A 19791-nucleotide genomic window follows, 5' to 3' on the forward strand; every position below is an offset into this window, starting at 1 on the left:
CCATGCCTGGTGGCTGCCATGCTGGTTCCCTGAGGATGACACCTGCTCAGGAATGAAGGCAACATGGACAAAGGATCGAGGCAAGGGACTGGACCCAGGGAACCAGACCCCTGCCATCTTCTGTACTTCCTCTAACACAGGTGGTCAGCACACTCTTTCACTCGTTATCCAATTTTATCAAAAATAAAGACTAGGGCAATGTGACATAACAGCATTAAGCACTAAACCATTTGACAGGAATTCCTTTCAAAAGTGAAAAACAGTGTATAATTATATAGCTTCTCCACTAATCTTTGTTACCAACAGCCACTTAATCTAATCCTAAAGACTGAGTACAATATTCTTTCTACAATACTTCAAACAGTCACTTCAATTTATTGTATATTTTCTAAATGCACCTCTCTCTCTCTGTTCTGAAAGAGAGAACATTTCATCACAAAACAAATGGGGTCTTTTGCCTATCTGATGGTCTCACACCTTCACAACAGCTCCAAATACTTGGACCAGCCAGGGACAGACCAACCCCAGGGTTCTCTGCCAACAGAAGTCCTGAAAAGGCTCTGCACTCAAAACAAACCCCTACACCACCCCAAGGGAGGGGGAATGTTCCAGGTCGGGGGAGAAGCTAAAAGAAATTGAACCTAAACTCTTCATCAGGAGTGTCCAGAGTGGCTTTGGCTCGCCCTATAGGGCGAGGCCTGCAGACCCTTCGGCTCTTCTTTCTGGTGGCTCCATCTACAGGCTGCACCTGGGCTAAATAAGCAGCTGTCAGGGGAGAGAAGCAGCGTATGTGAGAACTGAATAACAACAGCTAACATTACCTGTACAGTTATGTTTGCCCATACAATTCTAACCACTTTGAATAAATTAACTAATTCCTCAAATTTGTAAGGTTGATATTACTATCACCCCCCATTTAGAGAGGTTCAGTAGTTTGCAAAAGGTGTTAGTACTACTATGTGGTAGATCCAGGATTTGAACCTAGCTCATCTGGCTCCAGGAATTGCACTCAAACTGTTATGGGATATGGCTTCGTTGCCAGTAGAGAGAGCCAAGACACAAAGACATAATGCAGCTTTCCCCAAGCCAGGAGCAGGACCAACACAGGGTCACACTCTTTCCCGCTCCTCCCATGACCTCCCCGCTGCTTCCCAGGTTCAGTCCTGGGAAAAGGAGAGACAGGTCCATCCTTGCTCTTTCCCTGTTCCCTCAGGCTTCCCTGAGCTCATCTCCTTCCCCCACCAGCCTTGTTGCTCTGGGCCTTCTTCCTTTCACCCCCTAGGCACTTCCTCCTTAAATTAGGCCTTCCTAAATCAACCAGTTACTAGCTCCTCACCAGATCTGAGAGCCCGCAGGGCCTCACGCCATTCGGCTTCCATCTGAGCCCTATAGTCTCCAAACAAGGAGTGCATCAACTGCCTCTTCCGGGGCAGGGGCGTTCTTTTGCTGCGCAGGGTTCGGATTGCTCCAATAGCCTGCTCTTCTGCGAATAAAAACAAAGGACTAGTGAAAACCTCTACTACTGACCTCCTACCGCCCCACCGCAAAGGAAACAACTTCACCTCTGCCAGCACCTGCAGGCCAGGCGGTGCCACTGTTCACATTCCCCAACTCTATAGAAAGGTCCCTTACTCTGTTTTGGGGTGGGTTTCTGCCTCTTGAGGCCAAGCTCCAGTTGTTCCACACACCAAGCCAATTCCTGGGCCAACTGCTGCGCCTGTGACGGATTTGGGGAAGTGGCTGTGAGAGGGCACTGGGACACAAAACAGCGCCTGGCCCCATCCCATCCCCCTCCCCGCCTTAACTCTGCGGACCCCAGATCACATGTGCCCGTGGATTCGCACTAGGGGATTCCACCCTTCCTGACTGACGCCCGCCCTTGCCTGGGCCTCAGCGCTTAGGGGCACTTCTTCTGGGGCGGGTTTCTCTGAGGCCTTCTCGCCTCCATTTGCCACAGAGGCCCTGTTCCGGGTTTTCTTCTTATTCTTTTGTTTTTTCGACGCTGCACTGCCTTCATCGCCTAACGGGTGCGCTCTGGTGTCGGCGTTACTGCTCGTGGGTTGCCCTGGGCAGAGACAGACAGTGGAGGGATTCCGGACGCTGGAAACCAGGCCGGGAAGCCGGTGTCTGCGGGACGCGCAACGAGTACCCGGGCCTGGGGCCGCCGCTGCCTCCCCGGCAAGATGTCCTAGGGCCTGGAGAAAGGGGGGCAGCACGAGGGTCACGGAGGGCCACCGACAGTGCGACGCCCAGCCACCCGCGCGTCTTCTCCACACCGCTCACCGCCATGCTCCGCAGTCGCCACCGGAACTACGCGAGGCGGAGTCCGACGTCGAATTCCGTCCTCCAAGAGGGCGCCTGCGACTCTAGGTTCCGCAGGGTCGCGGGCGGGGCGGGGAGGGGCGGGGCGGGGTGGGGAGGGGCGGGGCGGGGCGGGGCGGGGCGCGGGGGGCCCTGAGGGGAAGGGGCGAGGCTGGGGCGGGATGAAGCTGGGGCGCGGCGAAGGTGGGACGGGGCTGGGACCTGGCTCAGGCGAAGCTGGGACGGGGCTGGGGCGGGGCGAGGCGGGGCGGGGGCGGGAAGGGGACGGGCGGGGAGGGGAGAGGAGGGGCTGGGCGAGGCTGGGGCGGGATGAAGCCGAGGCGAAGCTGAGACAGGGTCGGGGCGGGGCTGGGGCGAGGGCAGGGCGGGGCTGGGGCGAGGACAGGGCGGGGCTGGGGCGAGGGCAGGGCGGGGCGAGGCCGGGGTCGGGGGGTGCCTGGGGGATCCGGAAAGAGGCTGCAGGGTGGTCTCAGAAGGAACCTTGAGAGCAAGTGCTCCCGGGCACCGACTATGTGCCCGGCACCTTTCCGGATAAAAGTTCAAAGCTCTACACAAGGGTGTGTCTTCTCAAGGCTCACCTTTTGGTGGGGAGGGAAAAGCAAGTAAACAGAACTTGAGCAGCTGTGGCGCAGGAGGGTGGTGGGCAAAGACCCCTGGGAAATGGGGAAGAGGCGCAGGCCTGGGACCCGGCGCAGCCCGCGGCGCTCGCTCCGAGAGGATCAGGGCACCGTCGGTTGAGAGGCCGGCGACGCGGGACGTGGGGGCTCGGGTGAGGTCTGTGAGTTGGGAGGTTTACTTCCGTTCTAACGCAGTGGGAAGTTGCTGCAAGATGTAAATCTGAAGAGTGGCATAATCGTAGACGTGTGTTCTGCGGTTCTCTCTGCTCCTGTGCAACGAGTAGGGCACATGGGGTGGAGGGATGTGGAGGGATTTCAGAAGCAGACGCGGGAAGAGCCTTGGACAGGATATGGGCGTGAGGGAGGGTGGCGGTATGGGGGAGAGGGAGAGCCCAATCCAACTCTCTTCTCCCGGATGCTTCCCTCCCACTATACCTTGCTGGAGACCTGGGGTCACACACAACACTCGACCCCCGCCGATGGAGGCCTGACAACCGAGAGGAATTGCGTAGGGGCTGAGGTGAGACTGAGTGAGGCTTCAGGAGCGGGCTAGGCCAGGAGGGTGGGTTGTGTTGCTTGAGAAGGTGAGAGTTCGACTTGTCTGATGATTCCTGTCGGGGACACAGGAGTGGAAAGTGGTGTTTCCTGAGACCGTGGGATGGGAAGTGTTAGCTGCCTGGTCTGCAAGGTCTGGAAGGGTAAAAGTTTGGTCATCGCTGGTAGTTATTTACTGCAGTGTGGCAGATTACCCCCAAAATTCAGCAGATTGGCCGGGCGCGGTGGCTCACGCCTGTAATCTCAGCACTTTGGGAGGCCGAGGTGGGCGGATCACGAGGTCAGGGGATAGAGACCATCCTGGCTAACACGGTGAAACCCCGTATCTACTAAAAAAAAAAAACAAAAAAATTAGCCGGGCGTGGCAGCGTGCACCTGTAGTCCTGGCTACTCTGGAGGCTAAGGCAGGAATGGCGTGAACCCGGGAGGCAGAACTTGCAGTGAGCTGAGATCAAGTCACTGCACTCTAGCCTGGGCAACAGAGCGAGACTCCGTCTCAAAAAAAAAAAAATCAGCGGATTGAAAACAACACATATTATCTCATACTATTCTGAGGGTCAGGAATCTAGCAACAGTGTAGCTGGGTGGTTCTAGATCATAGCCTCTCATGAAGTTGCTTCACCTTTTGAAGGGAGGAAGACTTTTTAGACATTTTAAAACCAGCACAGTTTGGTGTGCATTTTCGTCCCAGGAGACTGGAGGTTTGAGTAGGGAGTGCACTCCAGCTCCAAAAGGGCCTTTCTCTGTCTCTGTTGACTGGTCTAGAACTGCTTCTTCCAGAAAACCTCAGCCCAGACATCTCCCTGAACACAGGCCTCACACCAGATTCTTTCCTCTTCCCTAGGCAACAGGTCCTATCCAGTTATTTCCTAAATAATCTCCACTGCCAGCCCCACCCCCACGCTCCCACACACATCATCCCACAGCATGAACAACTGCAACGAATTCATCACTCATCTCTGTGCTTCCAGTCTCAGTCCTTCCTGTCTTTCCTGAACCACCTGCTGCTAGAGTGATCTTTCTAAACAAAAACTGACCATGACAGTGGCCATGCCTGCTGCCTAAAAATCTTCCATTTTCTCTGGATAAAGTCCAAGGTCCTTAATTGCCATGGACTACCCTTTGCCTGACTGTCCAGCCAGCCCATGCCCTACAAATCATACATACCTGTTTCCATGTACTCTGCCTCCACTGAGCCCCTCAATCCTCTGAGGATGCAGCAAGAAGGCCTTCACCAGATGCAGCCCCCCAATCTTGGACTTTGCAGCCTCCAGAACCAGGGGCCAAATAAATTTATTTTCTCTATAAATTGCCCAGTCTCACATATTCTTTTATAGCAGCAAAAAACAAAGACAGGCACCTTGACTATTCTTGGCCCTTTGTCTTTGTGTATACTTTTCATTATTTATTTTTTTGAGACAAAGTCTCACTCTATCACCCAGGCTGGAGTGCAGTGGCATGAGCTCAGCTCACTGCAACCTCCACCTGTGTGATTCAAGTGATTCTCATGACTCAGCCTCCCAAGTAGCTGGGACTACGGGTGCACGTCACCATGCCCATCAAATTTTTGTATTTTTAGTAGAGACCGGATTTTGCTATGTTGGCCAGGCTGGTCATGAACTCGTGACCTCAAGTGATCTGCCTCGGCCTCCCGAAATGCTGGGATTACAGGCATGAGCCACTGCTCCTGTACATGACCAGCACGTACATTTTTAAAATCAGCTTTTTTTCCTATTAAAAACCTCTTTGAGATTTTTGTTAGAATTGAATTAATTCTATAGAGCATTTTGGGGGGAATTGAATCTCCATATTTAGTAATCATGAGACTAACCCGAACCTGGTATACCTCTTCATTTACATAGGGTTTTTTTTTTTTAATATTTTTAGTACAATTTTATAACTTTCTCTATGAATACCTTTCACATTGTGTTAATTATTCCCAGACATGTCATTTTTCATTGCCACCAGCATTCAAATTGGAGCATAAATAATCTATATCCTTATGGTAGATTAAGAAAAAGTTTGGTTTTTTTCCCAGGTTCCTGGCAGAGAGCTCCTAAAACCCTTGGAATTTCCTCAGTGATAAGGGTGACAGCAGCATATTTTGTTCTGAGGTGACTCTTGGCAAGCCCCTAGATAGCTTTAGGATAGGGGCTGGTCACCAGAAAGATCAAGCCTTGATTAGAAGCTTGGAAGTTCTGACCCACCCTTCAACCTCTGGGAAGGGGAAAGGGGCTGGAGATCGAGTTAATCGCCAATGGACACAATTATGCCTGTATAATGAAACCTCAATAAAAACTCCAAAATGACTGAGTGGGCAGCTTTTGAGTTAGCTCATGTATCTATGTGCCTAGTAAGTGCTGTGCCCAGCCTCCACAGAGACAAGGGCTTTTGTGCTTGGGACCCTTCTGGATCTTGCCCTGTCTGAATCTGTCTGTTCATTTGTATCCCTTATCATTAATGGTAATGGTAAGTATAGCATTTTCCTGAGTTTTGTGAATCATTCTAGCAAATTATTAAATCCGGAAGAGAGGCTGGCTTTGGGGAATACCTGACTTTATAGCAAAGTCAGACAGAAGTGTGGGTAACCTGGGTACCCACCCAGGTTATTTTTGCAACTGTTGTCTTAAGTGAAGGCAGACTTGTGGGACTTACCCTTAAACCTGTGGTCTGATGCTCACTCTGGCAGGCAGTAAGAGAATCAAACTGAATTGTTGGACGTTCAGTTGGTGCTAGAAAAGGCACCACCTATTTTGTGTCAGGAGAGGAAAAACTTCTTAACCCGTAATAATTTATTTTTTGTCTCTCTGGTCTATCAATTAGTAAGAGAGGCATATAACACTCTCCCACTATGATGGTGAATTTGTGTATTACTCTTTGCTATTCTATAATTTTAGGTATATTAGAGATTTTTTCTTCTGCAAATTTAAAATATTGGTACCTTTCTGGTGAATTTGAATGTTTCAGAATTATGTAACGACATTCTTTTAACTATAGTAAAACTTTTAGTTTGGCAGTTGATTTCATGTGATAGTTACAAAGCTTCAACAGCTTTCTCTTCTCTATTCTCTTACTTTCAAACTTTGTGCTCAAGTTTTAAGATCTCCATATGGCTTGATCTTTTAAATCTAGCCTTGCAATCTTTGCCTCATGACAGGAAAATTTAGCCCTACTGATAGATATTTTATTAGTTTTATCCTGTTTGTCTTTGTTTTTCCACACCTTTTTCCATTTCTCACTTTACTTTGGATTAATTATAGATTTTTTCTCTCTTCCCACGTTTCTCTCTCTGCTGGTTTGGAAATTAGGTGCTCTATTTTTATTCTTTTAGTAGTTGATCTTGAAATTTTAATATGCATTCTTAATGTATAAAATTCTTAAGTTAATATTTTTACTTTCCTCATGACTAATGCAAGAATCTTTTGTTGATGGCTATTGTGAGACCTCGGTTCTTGTCTTCGTAGTTTAAAATAATTTGGCCGGGCACGGTGACTCACACCTGTAATCCCAGCACTTTGGGAGGCCTAGGCGGGTGGATCACAAGGTCAGGAGATCAAGACCATCCTGGCTAACATGGTGAAACCTCGTCTCTACTAAAAAATACAAAAAAATTAGCCAGGCATGGTGGTGGGCGCCTGTAGTCCCAGCTACTCAGGAGGCTGAGGCAGGAGAATGGTGTGAACCTGGGAGGTGGAACTTGTGGTGAGCTGAGATCACACCCTGCACTCCCGCCTGGGCGACAGAGCGAGACTCCGTCTCAAAAAAAAAAAAAAAAAAAAGTAATTTTTTAAAAACTAGCTGGGCGTAGTGGTGTGTACCTGTAGTCCCAGCTACTTAGGAGGCAGAGGCAAGCGGATCACTTGAGCCCAGAAGTTCAAGGTTGCAGTAAGCCATGATTGCACCACCCTGCACTCCAGCCTAGAAGACAGAGACCCTGTCTCAAAAAAAAAAAATAAAATATAGGAGAATGGATGTCAGTAAATAAATGAAAAGCACAAAGTCATTAAAGACACCACCACACAAGAAATTAAAAGCCAAAAAACATCTAATTTTTAAGTTAGGAAAAATTATGAGAAAATATATACCAAGAAGGAAGATGAAAAAAAGAATATGACATCAATTAAGGAAAAAAATAACCGTATACTTCCATAGTTAAAGAGAATGCTTGGGAAAGGGTACTGCTGTAAATTTTCCTGACTATAAGCATCTCAAAAAATCAGTGAAAATGCAGGACAGGAATGTGCATGTCCTGAAGAGAAGGCAGGTATCAGAGCCCTGAAATCTTCTTTATAAAGGGCCCAACTCCAGAGATGGTCTTCCTGTAACAGTCACATTTACTTAGACTGGATTTTGCAAGATTTTAGCATATGCTTCTTTTCTAAAACAGTTAAAGACAGTCCTAAGCTATCAAAGGTACATTTGCTGACAAATATGGCTCTGATAACACTAACAAAAATTAGTTCATGTCCAGTTATTAACAGTTCCCTTGACCTTACAACTAATTAATGAGGCAGATGAGGTACATTTTGTTATCATCTCCATTTTATAAATGAAGGAAATGGATTTTCAGAGCTTAAGGGACTTGCCCAAGATCTGTAAGCTTGAGTCAAAGTCTTAGACTTTTCAGCTGGTCTGTACATCATAGTGCATGGGCACCAGTCTAGCTGAGTTCTAGTTTGGTCAATTATTAGAAGTGTGACCTTGGCCAAATTACTCAGCTTCTATATGATTTAGGTCCCTTATCTGTGAAGTAGGAAAAAACAATAGTAATTACCGGGATGGTTAACTTTACCTGTCAAGTTGACTAGCCATGGGGTGCCCAGATTAAACATTATTTCTGGGTGAGGGCATTGCTGGATGAGATTAGCATTTGAATCAGCGAGGTAGATTCCCCTTCCCAACATGGGTGCATGTCATCCAATTTGTTGAGGACGTGACATAGAAAAAGTGGAACAAGGAGGAATTTGCCCCTTTATTCCTGTCTCACCTTGAGCTGAGATATCTACTTTCATTTTCTCCAGCCCTGGGACCGAGGTTTATGCTGTCAGCTCCCCTGGTTCTTAGGCCTTTGGATTCTGGCTCAGACTGAATTACACCACTGCCTTTCCTGGGCCTCCAGACTACAGACAGATCATAGAACTCCTCAGCCTCCATAATTGTGTGAGCCATTCCATATCCATCTACCTATCTAGCTTCTGCTGGTTCTGCTTCTCTAGAGAAGCATGATTAATATGCCACCTGAAGAGGTTGTTCTGGGGAATAAATGGCACAGAATATGCACTCAATAAATGCTAAATGATATCATTGTTGTCAGGGCAAGTACTGACAGAGCATAATCAGAACTCTCAGTAATGCCAGCTGCCTGAATCCTCTCCCCTGAAATCTTCCCAGGCCCCTCAGGACACACACACAGACACACACACACATCATTGCCTTCACCCTCTCTTCCCTCCTCCTCACCTCCCAGCCCCCACCTCCATCTGGGAAGGCCTGTGCTGGTGGCTGCACTATATTGTTCTTAGTCCTTCACCATAGAGTCTTTATGGCAACCCCAGCCTATCCATGTGATATGGTTTGGATTTGTGTCCCAGCCACATCTCATGTCTAGTTGTAATCCCCAGTGTTGGAGGAGGGGCCTGGTGGGAGGTGATTGGATCGTGATGGTGGATTTCCCCCTTGCTGCTCTCATGATAGTGAGTTCTCACAACATCTGGTTGTTTAAGTGTGTAGCACCTCCCCCTTTGCTCTCTCTTCCTCCTTCTCCAGCCATGTAAGATGTGTCTGCCTCCCATTGGCCTTCTGCCATGATTGTAAGTTTCTTGAGGCCTCCTGAGCCATGCTTCCTGTACAGCCTGTGGAACTGTCAATTAAACCTTTTTTTTAAATATAAATTGCCCAGTCTCAGTTATGACAGAATATAGCAATGAAAGAAAAGACTTTCTTTTTCCTTTTTTTTTTTTTTTTTTTTTGAGATGGAGTCTTGCTCTGTTGCCCAGGCTGGAGTTGAGTGGCACAATCTTGGTTCACTGCAAGCTCCGCCTCCCGGGTTCATACCATTCTCCTGACTCACCCTCCCGAGTGGCTGGGACTACAGATGCCCGCCACCACGCCTGGCTAATTTTTTTGTATTTTTAGTAGAGATGGGGTTTCACTGTGTTAGCCAGGATGTTCTTGATCTCCTGACCTCATGATCTGCCCATCTCAGCCCCCCAAAGTGCTGGGATTATAGGAGTGAGCCACCGCGCCCGGCCTAAGAAGAGACTGATACACCTGCCTGCTGTGTTTAACAGAAGCGCTTGCTCAGAGGCTGACTGAACAGAAAGTTCTCTCACGAGCATGTTTGTCTCTCAGGAGCCTGCTCACCTCAGCACCTTCCTGGGTCAGCCATCCATGGCTATTTATCCATGCAGCACTGTATCTGACAGATTGTGGAGGGCTTAGTAAAGTCAAAATCTTGCTTCTTGGGAACAGGCTTAGTGGATAACGTCTTCCCAAGATCTCTGGAGCTTCAGTGGGGGTGATAGTGTTACAGTAGGTAGTCAGGCAGTCAGGAGAGCCCCCCACCCACCAGGAACACCAGGTGACCATCAGGGGATAGTCAGGCAGTTGTTGTCTCTTTCAAATAACAATTGGTTGCTGCCAGCACCAGGGAAAGACAGTCTCCCAACAGATAGAAAACACCTGAAGCTGGTGATCAGCAGCTTCCCAATAAGATCTTAGGAGCTGGGCAAGCAGGCTGGAGCATGCACACTGGGAGGTGACGTGGCAGAGTTTAACTGGTTGATGACCTTATTGGAAGACTCAACTGGTAAGGAAAGAAACATCTTAAGTGAGCATACGCACAACTCCAGTAAACACACTGGGCATGTGCCCCACCTCCACTCCCAAGTGCTGGCAGGCCACTGGCATGTGGACAGCCCACCCCAAGGGAGGAATCAGAGAAGGGATGCACCCCCACCCCGACCGCCACAACCTTGCCAATGTATCAAACCCCAAGTCAAGGATCAAACCATGCATTTGATCTCTTGAGTGGCCCACTTGGCCCTCTTTCAAGTGTACTTTACTTCCTTTTGTTCCTGCTCTAAAGCTTTTTAATAAATATTCACTCCTGCTCTAAAACTTGCCTCCATCTTTCCCTCTGCCTGATGCTTCATGCCTCTCTGTCAAATTCTCTCTTCTGAGGAGGCAGACCCATGTGGACTTACCACTGTTAACAATGGATCACACAGCAGCGAAGGAGACAGAAACGCCACAAAAGACCCTGCAGCCGGTCAGGGAAGGACGCCTGAGCGTCCCAGACGGCCAGCCCTACCAGGGGGACTGGCGCGAAGAGCCTAACTGTGCATTCCCGGAGAAAGCAGGGGAGGGTTCAGAGCTGACAGCAGCACCAGGCCAGGGGTACCACACACACCCCAAGACTCATCTCCATTCCTGCTCCCAGAGGGAGGAAACAACCTGGGTGGGAAGCATGGTCCTGAGGCAGTCCACGTGCTTCTGGACTTCAACGCAGCTGGATCCACTCCAGGTGCCTGTGGAGGACTATGGTCTCGGTGGTGTCCGGACACACTGAGGCATCCTCTCTACCCTCACCCACTCGCCCGAGATGTGCTGGGTCCCCAAAAGCCCCAGTGGGACTTCCTTGAACGCACCCGCCCTTGCGCAGCAGGAGGCAAGGGAAGCCGCATGTGATCCTTATAGATACCTGCACCGTCTTCAAACGCTCAGAGAATCCCCCACTGACCTTTGCTTTCTGCCTTTCCACCTCCTTTACAGTTGAGATGTTTTTTATTGTCGAGTCGTGCTACAGCAGAATGTTCGTGTCCACCACAAAATGCCTGTGTTGAAACCCAGTCCCCACTGAGATGGTTCAGATGCGGTAATGAGGATGGAGGCCCAAGACAGGATTAGGATGAAGATCCCCAGGCTCCCCCTTTCCGCTAGGCAAAGGTGCAGTGTGAAAACAACAATCTGCAAACCAGGGAGTCACCTTCACCAAGAACAGCCAGCTGGCACCCTGATCTTGGACTTCAGCCTCCAGAACTGTGAGAAGTAAATTTTTGTCAAAGCCATTTATCCTATGGTAGTCCGTTTAGACAAGTCGTAAGAGTTATTTATATATTCTGGATACTGTGCCCTTATCAGATATATCATTTGCAAGTATTTTCTTCCATTCTATAAGTTGTCTTTTCACTTTCTTGATGGTATTTCTTGAAGCACAAGTTTTTCATTTTGAAGTCCAACTTATCTTTTATTTGGTTGCTTGTGTTTGTGGTGTCACTTAAAAGAAACTATTGCCGAATTTTAGGTCACAAAAATGTATACCTTTTTTTTTCCTAAGAGTTTTATAGTTTTAGTCTTACAAATAGGGGTTTCATCATTTTGATTTTTGTTTGTTTTGAGACAGACGTTTGCTCTGTTATGCAGGCTGGAGTGCAGTGGCGCAATCTTGGCTCACTGCAACCTCTGCTTCCTGCCCTTCTGCCTCTGCCCTTCCATGAAGACATCTTTAGCCTGCTCAGGCTGGACACACTGTGCCAGGCTTGCTATATGGATGGCCTCCACCCTGCTGCTCTTTCCTGTTTTGGTTCCCCCAGCCCTGGTATGGATGCTACCTTGCTCAGCTTTACTTTATACCTTTGGAACTAAGTTGTCTGGAAAGGAGAAGAGGAAATGTAGAACCTTGGTCTTTAGAATTAAAAAGCTGTGGTCTTTTTATTATACCATATTTCCTGCTTGCTGTATTGTTTCAGGTTGTGAGGCAGATAACCAAGAGTTGCCTCTCCAAAAGGAACCCCTAAAGCATGAAACCACAGTGGGTTGTGTAAGTGTTAAAAAGGAGATATTGACTAAGCACCCAACTTTTTTAAAGCCTGTGAAGTTGTGAATCTACTAGAGAAATATCAGGGAAATCTTTGTAGAGGAAAACTAAGAAAATGTTTAAGTACTAGTCAAGTAAATGTGAAGATAAGTCATAGTGATCCATAAAAACATTCCATGGGAGAAGAGCCAGGAGTATAACAAGGTTAACAGCTTCCTAGGCTTGACTTCAAACCCTGTAGCATATCTGAATGTTCCTACAAAAGAGAAAACCTATTAAGGTAATTCATCTGGACACAGCTTCAGATAACTCACATTTTAACAATCACCAGAAAGCCCACATCCTAATGAAATCTCATAAACACGCAGAATGTCAGAGTACAACCTTTAATGAGCACTGAAATAATTACCGTGGAGAGGAATTGTGTAGTGTAGTGAACATGGTAAGCCTTAAGAAGGACTAATGCAATTTAGAAAACACCATAGATTTCACTATGAAGACAAGTTCTATGAAGGCACAGTGTGGGAAAACCTTCAACCACAGCTCTAATCTTGTGTAACACCAGAGAACCCACATTGGAAATAAGCCCTATCAGTGTAACAAATGTGGAGAGGCCTTTGTTCAAAGTTCTATTTTGCCATCACAGAACTCACACTGGAGAGAAACCCTATGAATGTAATGAGTGTGAAAGAGCATTCTCTCTGGGATCAACCATTATGAAGCCCCAGAGGAATACTACTGGTGAGCAACCCTACACACATGTAAACAATGTGGGAAGGTCTTTAGTCAGCATCCAGCCTTTATTTGACATCTGGAAGTTCACACAGGGTAGAAATCTTATGAACATACTGGATGCAGAAAACCCTCAATAACAGTTCTGCCCCCTTCACCATGGAAGAGCAGACTGGTGAATGCAGTGTACAAATGTAATAAAGACAATTTGCTAAAGGTCATTTAAACCACAGGTCAGACTAGACCTTAGAGCAGTACAGTTCCTCCAGGATGTGACTGCTGTGTGCTGTGACCAGAAAGTAAATTACACTGTACTAGTTTCAGCTGGAAAACAGTAAATATTTTTCTGAAACATTAATCTGATCTTGCCTCTCTCTGCTTAAATCCTTTAATGACGTCCCACATCTTATAGCAGCATTTCTCAAAGCTGCTAACAGCAGAGGTAATGTGGAAGGAAAATAAAATAAAATAAGTAATATTAAAGTTTAAATAATAAACATAACATAGGTAATAGTTAACATTTAGTGTAGGCATCTACACATAGGCTAAGAAATTTAAGCAGCCCCGCCCAGCATTTCTAAGAAGGTGCAGCTGCAAGCTTATCTCACCCTTCCAAGCTTACCTCCGGCCTCCCGACTCCCGCATACTTCTGTAATTCCTGTTTTCCCTTACCCCAACTCTGTCCAGCTTCAAGGTTGACTGGTCAAGATCACTAAATGTAAGTTTTCTCAGAATTGTCACAGGTTGAATAATTTACTGTCTTTGTCTGAAACTTGTATCCTGCCTTGTTTTTCACGCCTCAAGCGACAAATAAGCAAGCCTGCTTTCTCTGGGTCGGCAGCTATTTTGGGCATGAGCCTGCTGTCTGCCCAGGTACCCGATTTAAAGTTGTCTTTGGTCTCCAAAGGTCTCTTTGTCTTCCATTGCTAAAGTGGTTTTTTTTTTTTTTTTTTTTTTTTTTTTTTTTTGAGAGGGAGTCTCGCTCTGTCGCCCAGGCTGGACTGCAGTGGCCAGATCTCAGCCTCCCGGGTTTACGCCATTCTCCTGCCTCAGCCTCCCCAGTAGCTGGGACTACAGGCGCCCGCCACCTCGCCCGGCTAGTTTTTTGTTTGTTTGTTTGTTTGTTTTAAGTAGAGACGGGGTTTCACCGTGTTAGCCAGGATGGTCTCGATCTCCTGACCTCATGATCCCCCCGTCTCAGCCTCCCAAAGTGCTGGGATTACAAGCTTGAGCCACCGCGCCCGGCCTCCTTGGCTAAAGCTTTACTGCAACAGTAAGTGCTCACTAAATACCCCTAGTAAGTTTGGGATCAAGGGAGTAGGAAAGCTGGAAGGAAAGAAATAGCAGTCAACAGGAGAAGTGAGGAACCGACCCTACTGTCCTTTTTTAGGCCGGCTTGTGCCAATGGGCCAGAGTGGAACAGGCATCCCATGGAGTATACCTGGAAGATTCCTGGGTCTTCTGCATGAGTTGCCCCTAATGGCCACAGTGTTTCTAAAGGAGAAGGCAGGTACGTGGTAATTGGGGCGGCCATCCGTGTTAGCTAACTGCCTTTATCCAAAGTTAAAACAAACCTCATATCTCTATGACAAGCAGGCAATTACAACTTGGAGCCAGCCACCTGCTAAATTCCCAGAGACAAGGAGGGGAAATATCTTCCTTGGCCTTTATATTTCAAAGAAATCACTCTAAGGTCCTTAAGAAAGACATTCCTGGTTTATAAAACTGGCAAGAGGCTTATGTAGCTTTTTTAAAATTTTGCATATATCTCAAGAGGGCAAAGAAAGATTTTTCTATGAGAAAGTTTTCTAAAAGAAATGCTCTTGGTGAAGGGAAAGGAGTGTCTCTTCCCTTGGGCACCATGAAAAATCCAACTTTAAAAAAAATATTTAGGGCCAGGCGTGGTGGCTGACACCTGTAATCCCAGCACTTTGGAAGGCTGAGACTGGAGGATCGCTTGAGCTCAGGAGTTCAAGACCAGCCTGGGAAACATGGCAAAACACCACCTCTACAAAAAAATACAAAAATTACGGGCGCCTGTGGTCCCAGTTACTCCGGAGGCTGAGGTGGGAGGACCGCTTGAGCCCAAGAGTCGGGCAGTAATTGCGTCACCGCACTCTGGCCTGGGAGACAGAGAGAGACCTTCCCCCAAAAAAATTAAAAAAGATTTAGTGTGGTGGCACGTTGCCTGTAGTCCCAGTTACTCGGGAGGCTGAGGCAGGAGGATCGCTTGAGCCCGGGAGGTCGAGGTTGCAGCCTGGGCGACAGAGCAAAACCCCGTCTCTAAAAAATAACATACATACCCTATGGCTCTTCCCACAACTGCTCATTCTCTGACACCTCAGTGCTCCCACTGTCCCGCTGAAGACAGGATGCTTTCCTTTCCATTCTCTAAGTCCTCCCTCGGGGCCCGTGCTCCTCACCTGCCCAGGTCGCACCTGCCCTCTCCCCTCACTCCGCTTCACCCCCGCCCGCCGCCCGTTCCGCACGCGCGTCTCAGCACCGAGCAGTTGGTTCTCCAATTCCAGCTCCACCGGAACAGGTCTGAAACCTCTCTGCACCTCGGTTTCCGCATTTAAGCGATGGCAGCAGCCTTCTCGAGGGGGCGGTGAGGTCAAAAGACTTACAGGTGGGAAGTGCAAGGTGCACAGTGGACGCGAGCTGGATTCTGAGCTTGATCACTACTTGGAGGTGGGGAAAAGGCGCCCCAGAGAGGGGGACAGTGCGCAGCCAGACGTCCTAGGTCAGGAAGGGCCGGGTCCAGAGGCCGGAGAACAACCCCCGGCTGAGGAGCGTCCGCAGGAACGCCCGGTGTTGGGGTCCCTTCCTTCCTTCGCAACCGCACGCCGCCGGCGGCACCTCTGCGCCTGCGCCCTCTCACCCGCAGATTCCGCCAAGGGCTTGTATGGGCTTAACCAAGAAGGAACAGGACTGCCGGAGCATTGAGTACTATCAGCCGCCTAGAGCGGACCCACGAAACCTGGAATTCAATTGGTTGGTGAGCTGAGGGGCAGGGTGGAAGTTCAGATTAGGAATTCAATTGGTTGGTGAGCTGAGGGGCACGCGGAAATTCAGATTAGGCATTTCCGGTCCAGGGGGTTTGGCTCGCCACGGCACGGGAGTCAGCGTTCGTGCTCCTTCCCTTTCCGTGGTCGAGCTGAGTGAGTCCCGAGCTAGGGCGCCTGGTGCGGAGGTGCCGGAGCGGTGCTGGGGCGGGCAGGGACGGTGCCGGGGTTCTGAGGGGCCAAAGGACGCAGCTCGCGGCCTCAGTGACCCGTAGAGGACGCGCCGAGGGCGGCTGCGGGTTGTTGAGCGCCCGCTTTGTGTTGACCGAGGGGCGGGCAGGGCGAGGGTGATGTGAGCCGGAAGCGGAGGCGGCCGGGCGTGCGGGTCCGCGGGCTGTCCTCCACGCTCCGGAGCAACGTTGAAGCAGGGAAGCCTGATGGATAAAAAGGCCTGGCAGAGGAAGGGAGTTTGGGCAATGTAAGGGGGTGAGCTGAATTGTGCTTTTTTTTTTCTTTTCAGAAGACAGAAAAGTGTATTTTATTTAGCAGGAATGGATTGAAAGGGTAGAGCGGTGGTGTGAAGGAGGGTCTGCTGTGGGGAAGGAAAGGAACAGGCAGGAAATGATATCTCACACATGCGCTGGAACAAGCTGAACGCTCATTCGTTTAGTAGGCACTCGGTAAATGCTGACTTACTGATTAAGACAATTGAGACTTAGTATTGTTTGCGGTTTGCTAATACTGTGCTGAGCATTTTATACATATTCTCATTTAACTCAATATAGTCACTTAAGGAGTAGTGTTAATCTCATTTTATGGTCTGTGGGAAAACTCAAGTCACTTACCTGAGACCTCCGCATTAGTAAGTGGTGGATCCAAGGTTAGAATTCAGTCCTATTCGAGTCCAGAGCCCATGCGCCTAACAGCGGCATTACATGCCTCCCGCATGAGTTTAGGAGTGAAGGCAGAGTGCGTTAAGAGGCACCGCTTGTGATTCACAAAGGGCAGAAGCAGCAGGGGCCAGTCAAAGGCAAGCCCTGTCTGACGACTGGAAGATTCCCTCTGACCAAGGTGTGCCTCAGCTGGAGACTGTGAAGACATCAGTGAGCTTGTGTTCATCGGCCAGTCAGAAAATCTGTCCAAGAGAGGCTTAAATGACGAAGATGAGGCAGGGTTTGTTCCAGAGTTTGTTGTGAAGTGCCAGGGCTCTAGAATGTGTCTCTGACTTTCCTTTGTGGTCACTCCATTCCCCTTACTTCCCTTCAGATGCCTCTTGGCAAACTTCCCTTAGCATCTCGGTGACGAGAACTGGGCCTTGCGGTCACCTAGAGCCGAGGGAAAAGGGCGCATTTCCTCCTGAACTAAACGAAGGAATTTGTTTATGTGCAGAGGGCTGTGAGGAGGTGACTTGCTGTGTATGCCGAGGCCAGTTGGGAAGGCTTTTGTGGGAGTGACATATGTCACTGCTAAAATAAAACCAGATTTGTGGTTTTAGATGTCATCTGTGTACTGACAGTTTTCAGTATATACCCAACCAGCCCAACTTCACTCTTGAATTTTCAATTTGTATATCCAAATGCCCTAATTTTCCATTTGTAAATCTAATAGGTATCTTAAACATTACTGTATACAAGAAAACTTTTACATTTAATCCTTCTGCAGTCTTACTCATTTGAGTATATGGAAATTTCATCATTTCAGTTGCTCAGGCCAAAACTCTTGTGTCTCGGCCTACATGAAATTCATCTGCAAATCCTATTGATTGTGCCTTTGAAATGTATCCATAATCTGACTGCTTTTTGTCACTTCTGCCACCACCAGTCTAGTCTAAGACATTCATCTCTAGCTGGATTGTTGCTAGAACCTTCTGACTGGTTTTGGTTTTTTCCTTACCCCCACCCCATAGTCTATTCAAAGCACCCTCAAAGCAGCAGCTGTAGAGACCACATCTGAGGTCATATCACTCTTCCCAGACATTCAGAATAAAACGCATAGCCCTAAGGCCCGCAAGGTACCCTCCCCAGAGGGTACCCACCTATTGCACCCTCCCCTACTCTGTTCAGCCCCTCTGGCTTCCTTGCCTGTCCTTGAACACAGGTGTGCTTGCATCTCAGAACCTTTGCACTTGTGCCCTCCTCCTGCCTGGGATGTACCTCCCTGATATCCACATGGTGCCTACCCTCGCTCCATCCAGATCTCCGATTTGTTGTCACTTTATCGGAGGTGTCTTCCCTGGCCATCCTGTGTAAAATATCTCCACCACCAGCCGCTGCCCTCATGCTGCGGCATTCATTCTTTGTGTGTCACACATACATGTCAACTTCTCCATTTGCTCATTCACTGCCTCAGCACAAGAGCCTGGTCCGCTGTTCTCAGCTGTTTGCCCTCTGCCCAGGACCTCATAGGTGCGCCTGGGAAATGCAGTGTATTCTCTCTCCTGGCCAAGTGCACCGTGAGGGTCCTGGCTTTCACATGGTGGCCTCAGGATGCTGTCATCCCAGGGGCCTCAGGAAAGCCTCTCTTGAGACATGGAGAAGTATAGCAGGAAAGTGGGGAGGGGATATGATCTCAGAGACCACTGGCTACTTTTAGTTCATCCACCTTTCCTGGGGTGTTCAGGCAGCTCATAATTGGGTCTCTGCTACTACAAAAGGTCTGGGCCCTCTTAGAGCACCTGTGGGGAGCAGAAGGTTGGTCAGGCTCCATCACCCTCTTCTCCCTGCGGCTCTGCCCACACCTCAGGACAAGCTCAGAGACCTAGTGATGGCTGTCATGCAGCTCCTTTGTGGGCTCCAGGTGAGTGGTCCTCAGCCTTTTCTTGGCAGGAGTCTATGAGGGGCTGGTCCCAGAGGGTGGACAGCTCCCTGTCTCCTCCGATGTCCTCTGTTCCTGAGTTCAAGTCCCTGAAATGTACTTCTCACTGTTTTCCTGTCCCTGGACCAGGTACAGTAGAGGTCAGGATCGGGGCACACCAAGATGAGCCAATATAGTGTCTGCCTTAAAGAGTTGACATTAGTGGGGAAGACAGGTACATGTTCCCAGAGGGATTTTACCAGTCCTGAGCCTAGTGTCTTCTCCCTCCAGTTCCTGACCTGAGGGCTGCATCAAGATCTTGTCATTCCACATCATGGTTTCCTTTGAGGATGTGGCTGTACTCCTCTCCCAGGAGGAGTGGGACTGTCTGATCCCTGCTCAGAGGGGCCTCTACAGGGATGTGATGCTGGAGACCTATGGGAACCTTGTCTCACTAGGTAAGTTCCCTCCCTGGGGCTCGGCTCCTGGGCTTCCTGCTCCTTAACCTTGAGGCTCAAGCTTGGGGCTCAGAGGCTCCTCATATTCTGGGACCAAAGACCAGACATTTTGACCCTGGTACCATGCAGGTCTAGTTTGCACAGAGATGGGAACAGGTGGTACTGGGACCCTCCTTGATTTTTTTTTAATAGGCAGTGTCTCACTCTTGCCCATCCTGGAATACAGTGGCAAGACCATAGCTCACTGTAACCTTGGCATCTTTGGTTGAAGAGATCCTCCCACCTCAGCCTCCCAAGTGCCTGGGACTATAGACAAGGGCCACCATGCCTGTCTTATTTTATTTTTTTAGAGACAGAGCCTGTATGTTGCCCAGGTTGGTCTCAAACTCCTAGCCTCAAGGAATCCTCCCACCTTGGCCTCCCAAAGTTCTAGAATTACAGGCATGAGCCAGCATGCCTGACCAACCCTCCCTGGTGTACAGAAGGAGAAT

General features: G+C 48.7%; 2 protein-coding genes and 1 pseudogene across 19 annotated transcripts in view; 1 reads left to right on the plus strand and 2 right to left on the minus strand.

Annotated features, from left to right (window-relative positions):
• Nucleotides 1-355: 355 nt before the first annotated feature.
• On the minus strand, nucleotides 356-2405 carry LOC105464251 (UPF0488 protein C8orf33). The gene is made up of 5 exons (XM_011711977.3): nucleotides 2284-2405; nucleotides 1884-2195; nucleotides 1633-1717; nucleotides 1337-1483; nucleotides 356-765 (listed from the first exon to the last, which is right to left on the minus strand). The coding sequence occupies exons 1-5, from the start codon at nucleotides 2287-2289 to the stop codon at nucleotides 626-628; spliced, it is 690 nt and encodes a 229-aa protein (XP_011710279.2). The 5' UTR covers nucleotides 2290-2405; the 3' UTR covers nucleotides 356-625.
• A 353-nt stretch (nucleotides 2406-2758) lies between these two features.
• Nucleotides 2759-19791, plus strand: part of LOC105464250 (zinc finger protein 252-like) — a 75606-nt gene continuing 58573 nt past the window's right edge. For 4 of the 18 annotated variants that reach the window (XM_071067525.1, XM_071067541.1, XM_071067543.1 and 1 more), the window contains exons 1-2: nucleotides 15568-15586; nucleotides 19134-19300. In XM_071067525.1, the coding sequence (XP_070923626.1) occupies nucleotides 19177-19300 (124 nt within the window). In that variant the 5' untranslated portion in view covers nucleotides 15568-15586; nucleotides 19134-19176. The other 14 variants (XM_071067535.1, XM_071067536.1, XM_071067528.1 and 11 more) reach the window with 14 other exon arrangements.
• LOC139355718 (putative uncharacterized protein ZNF252P-AS1) lies at nucleotides 3459-15987 on the minus strand (annotated as a pseudogene).

Source organism: Macaca nemestrina, chromosome 8 (genome assembly GCF_043159975.1).
Source record: "Macaca nemestrina isolate mMacNem1 chromosome 8, mMacNem.hap1, whole genome shotgun sequence".
In the NCBI taxonomy this organism is placed as follows: Eukaryota; Metazoa; Chordata; class Mammalia; order Primates; family Cercopithecidae; genus Macaca; species Macaca nemestrina.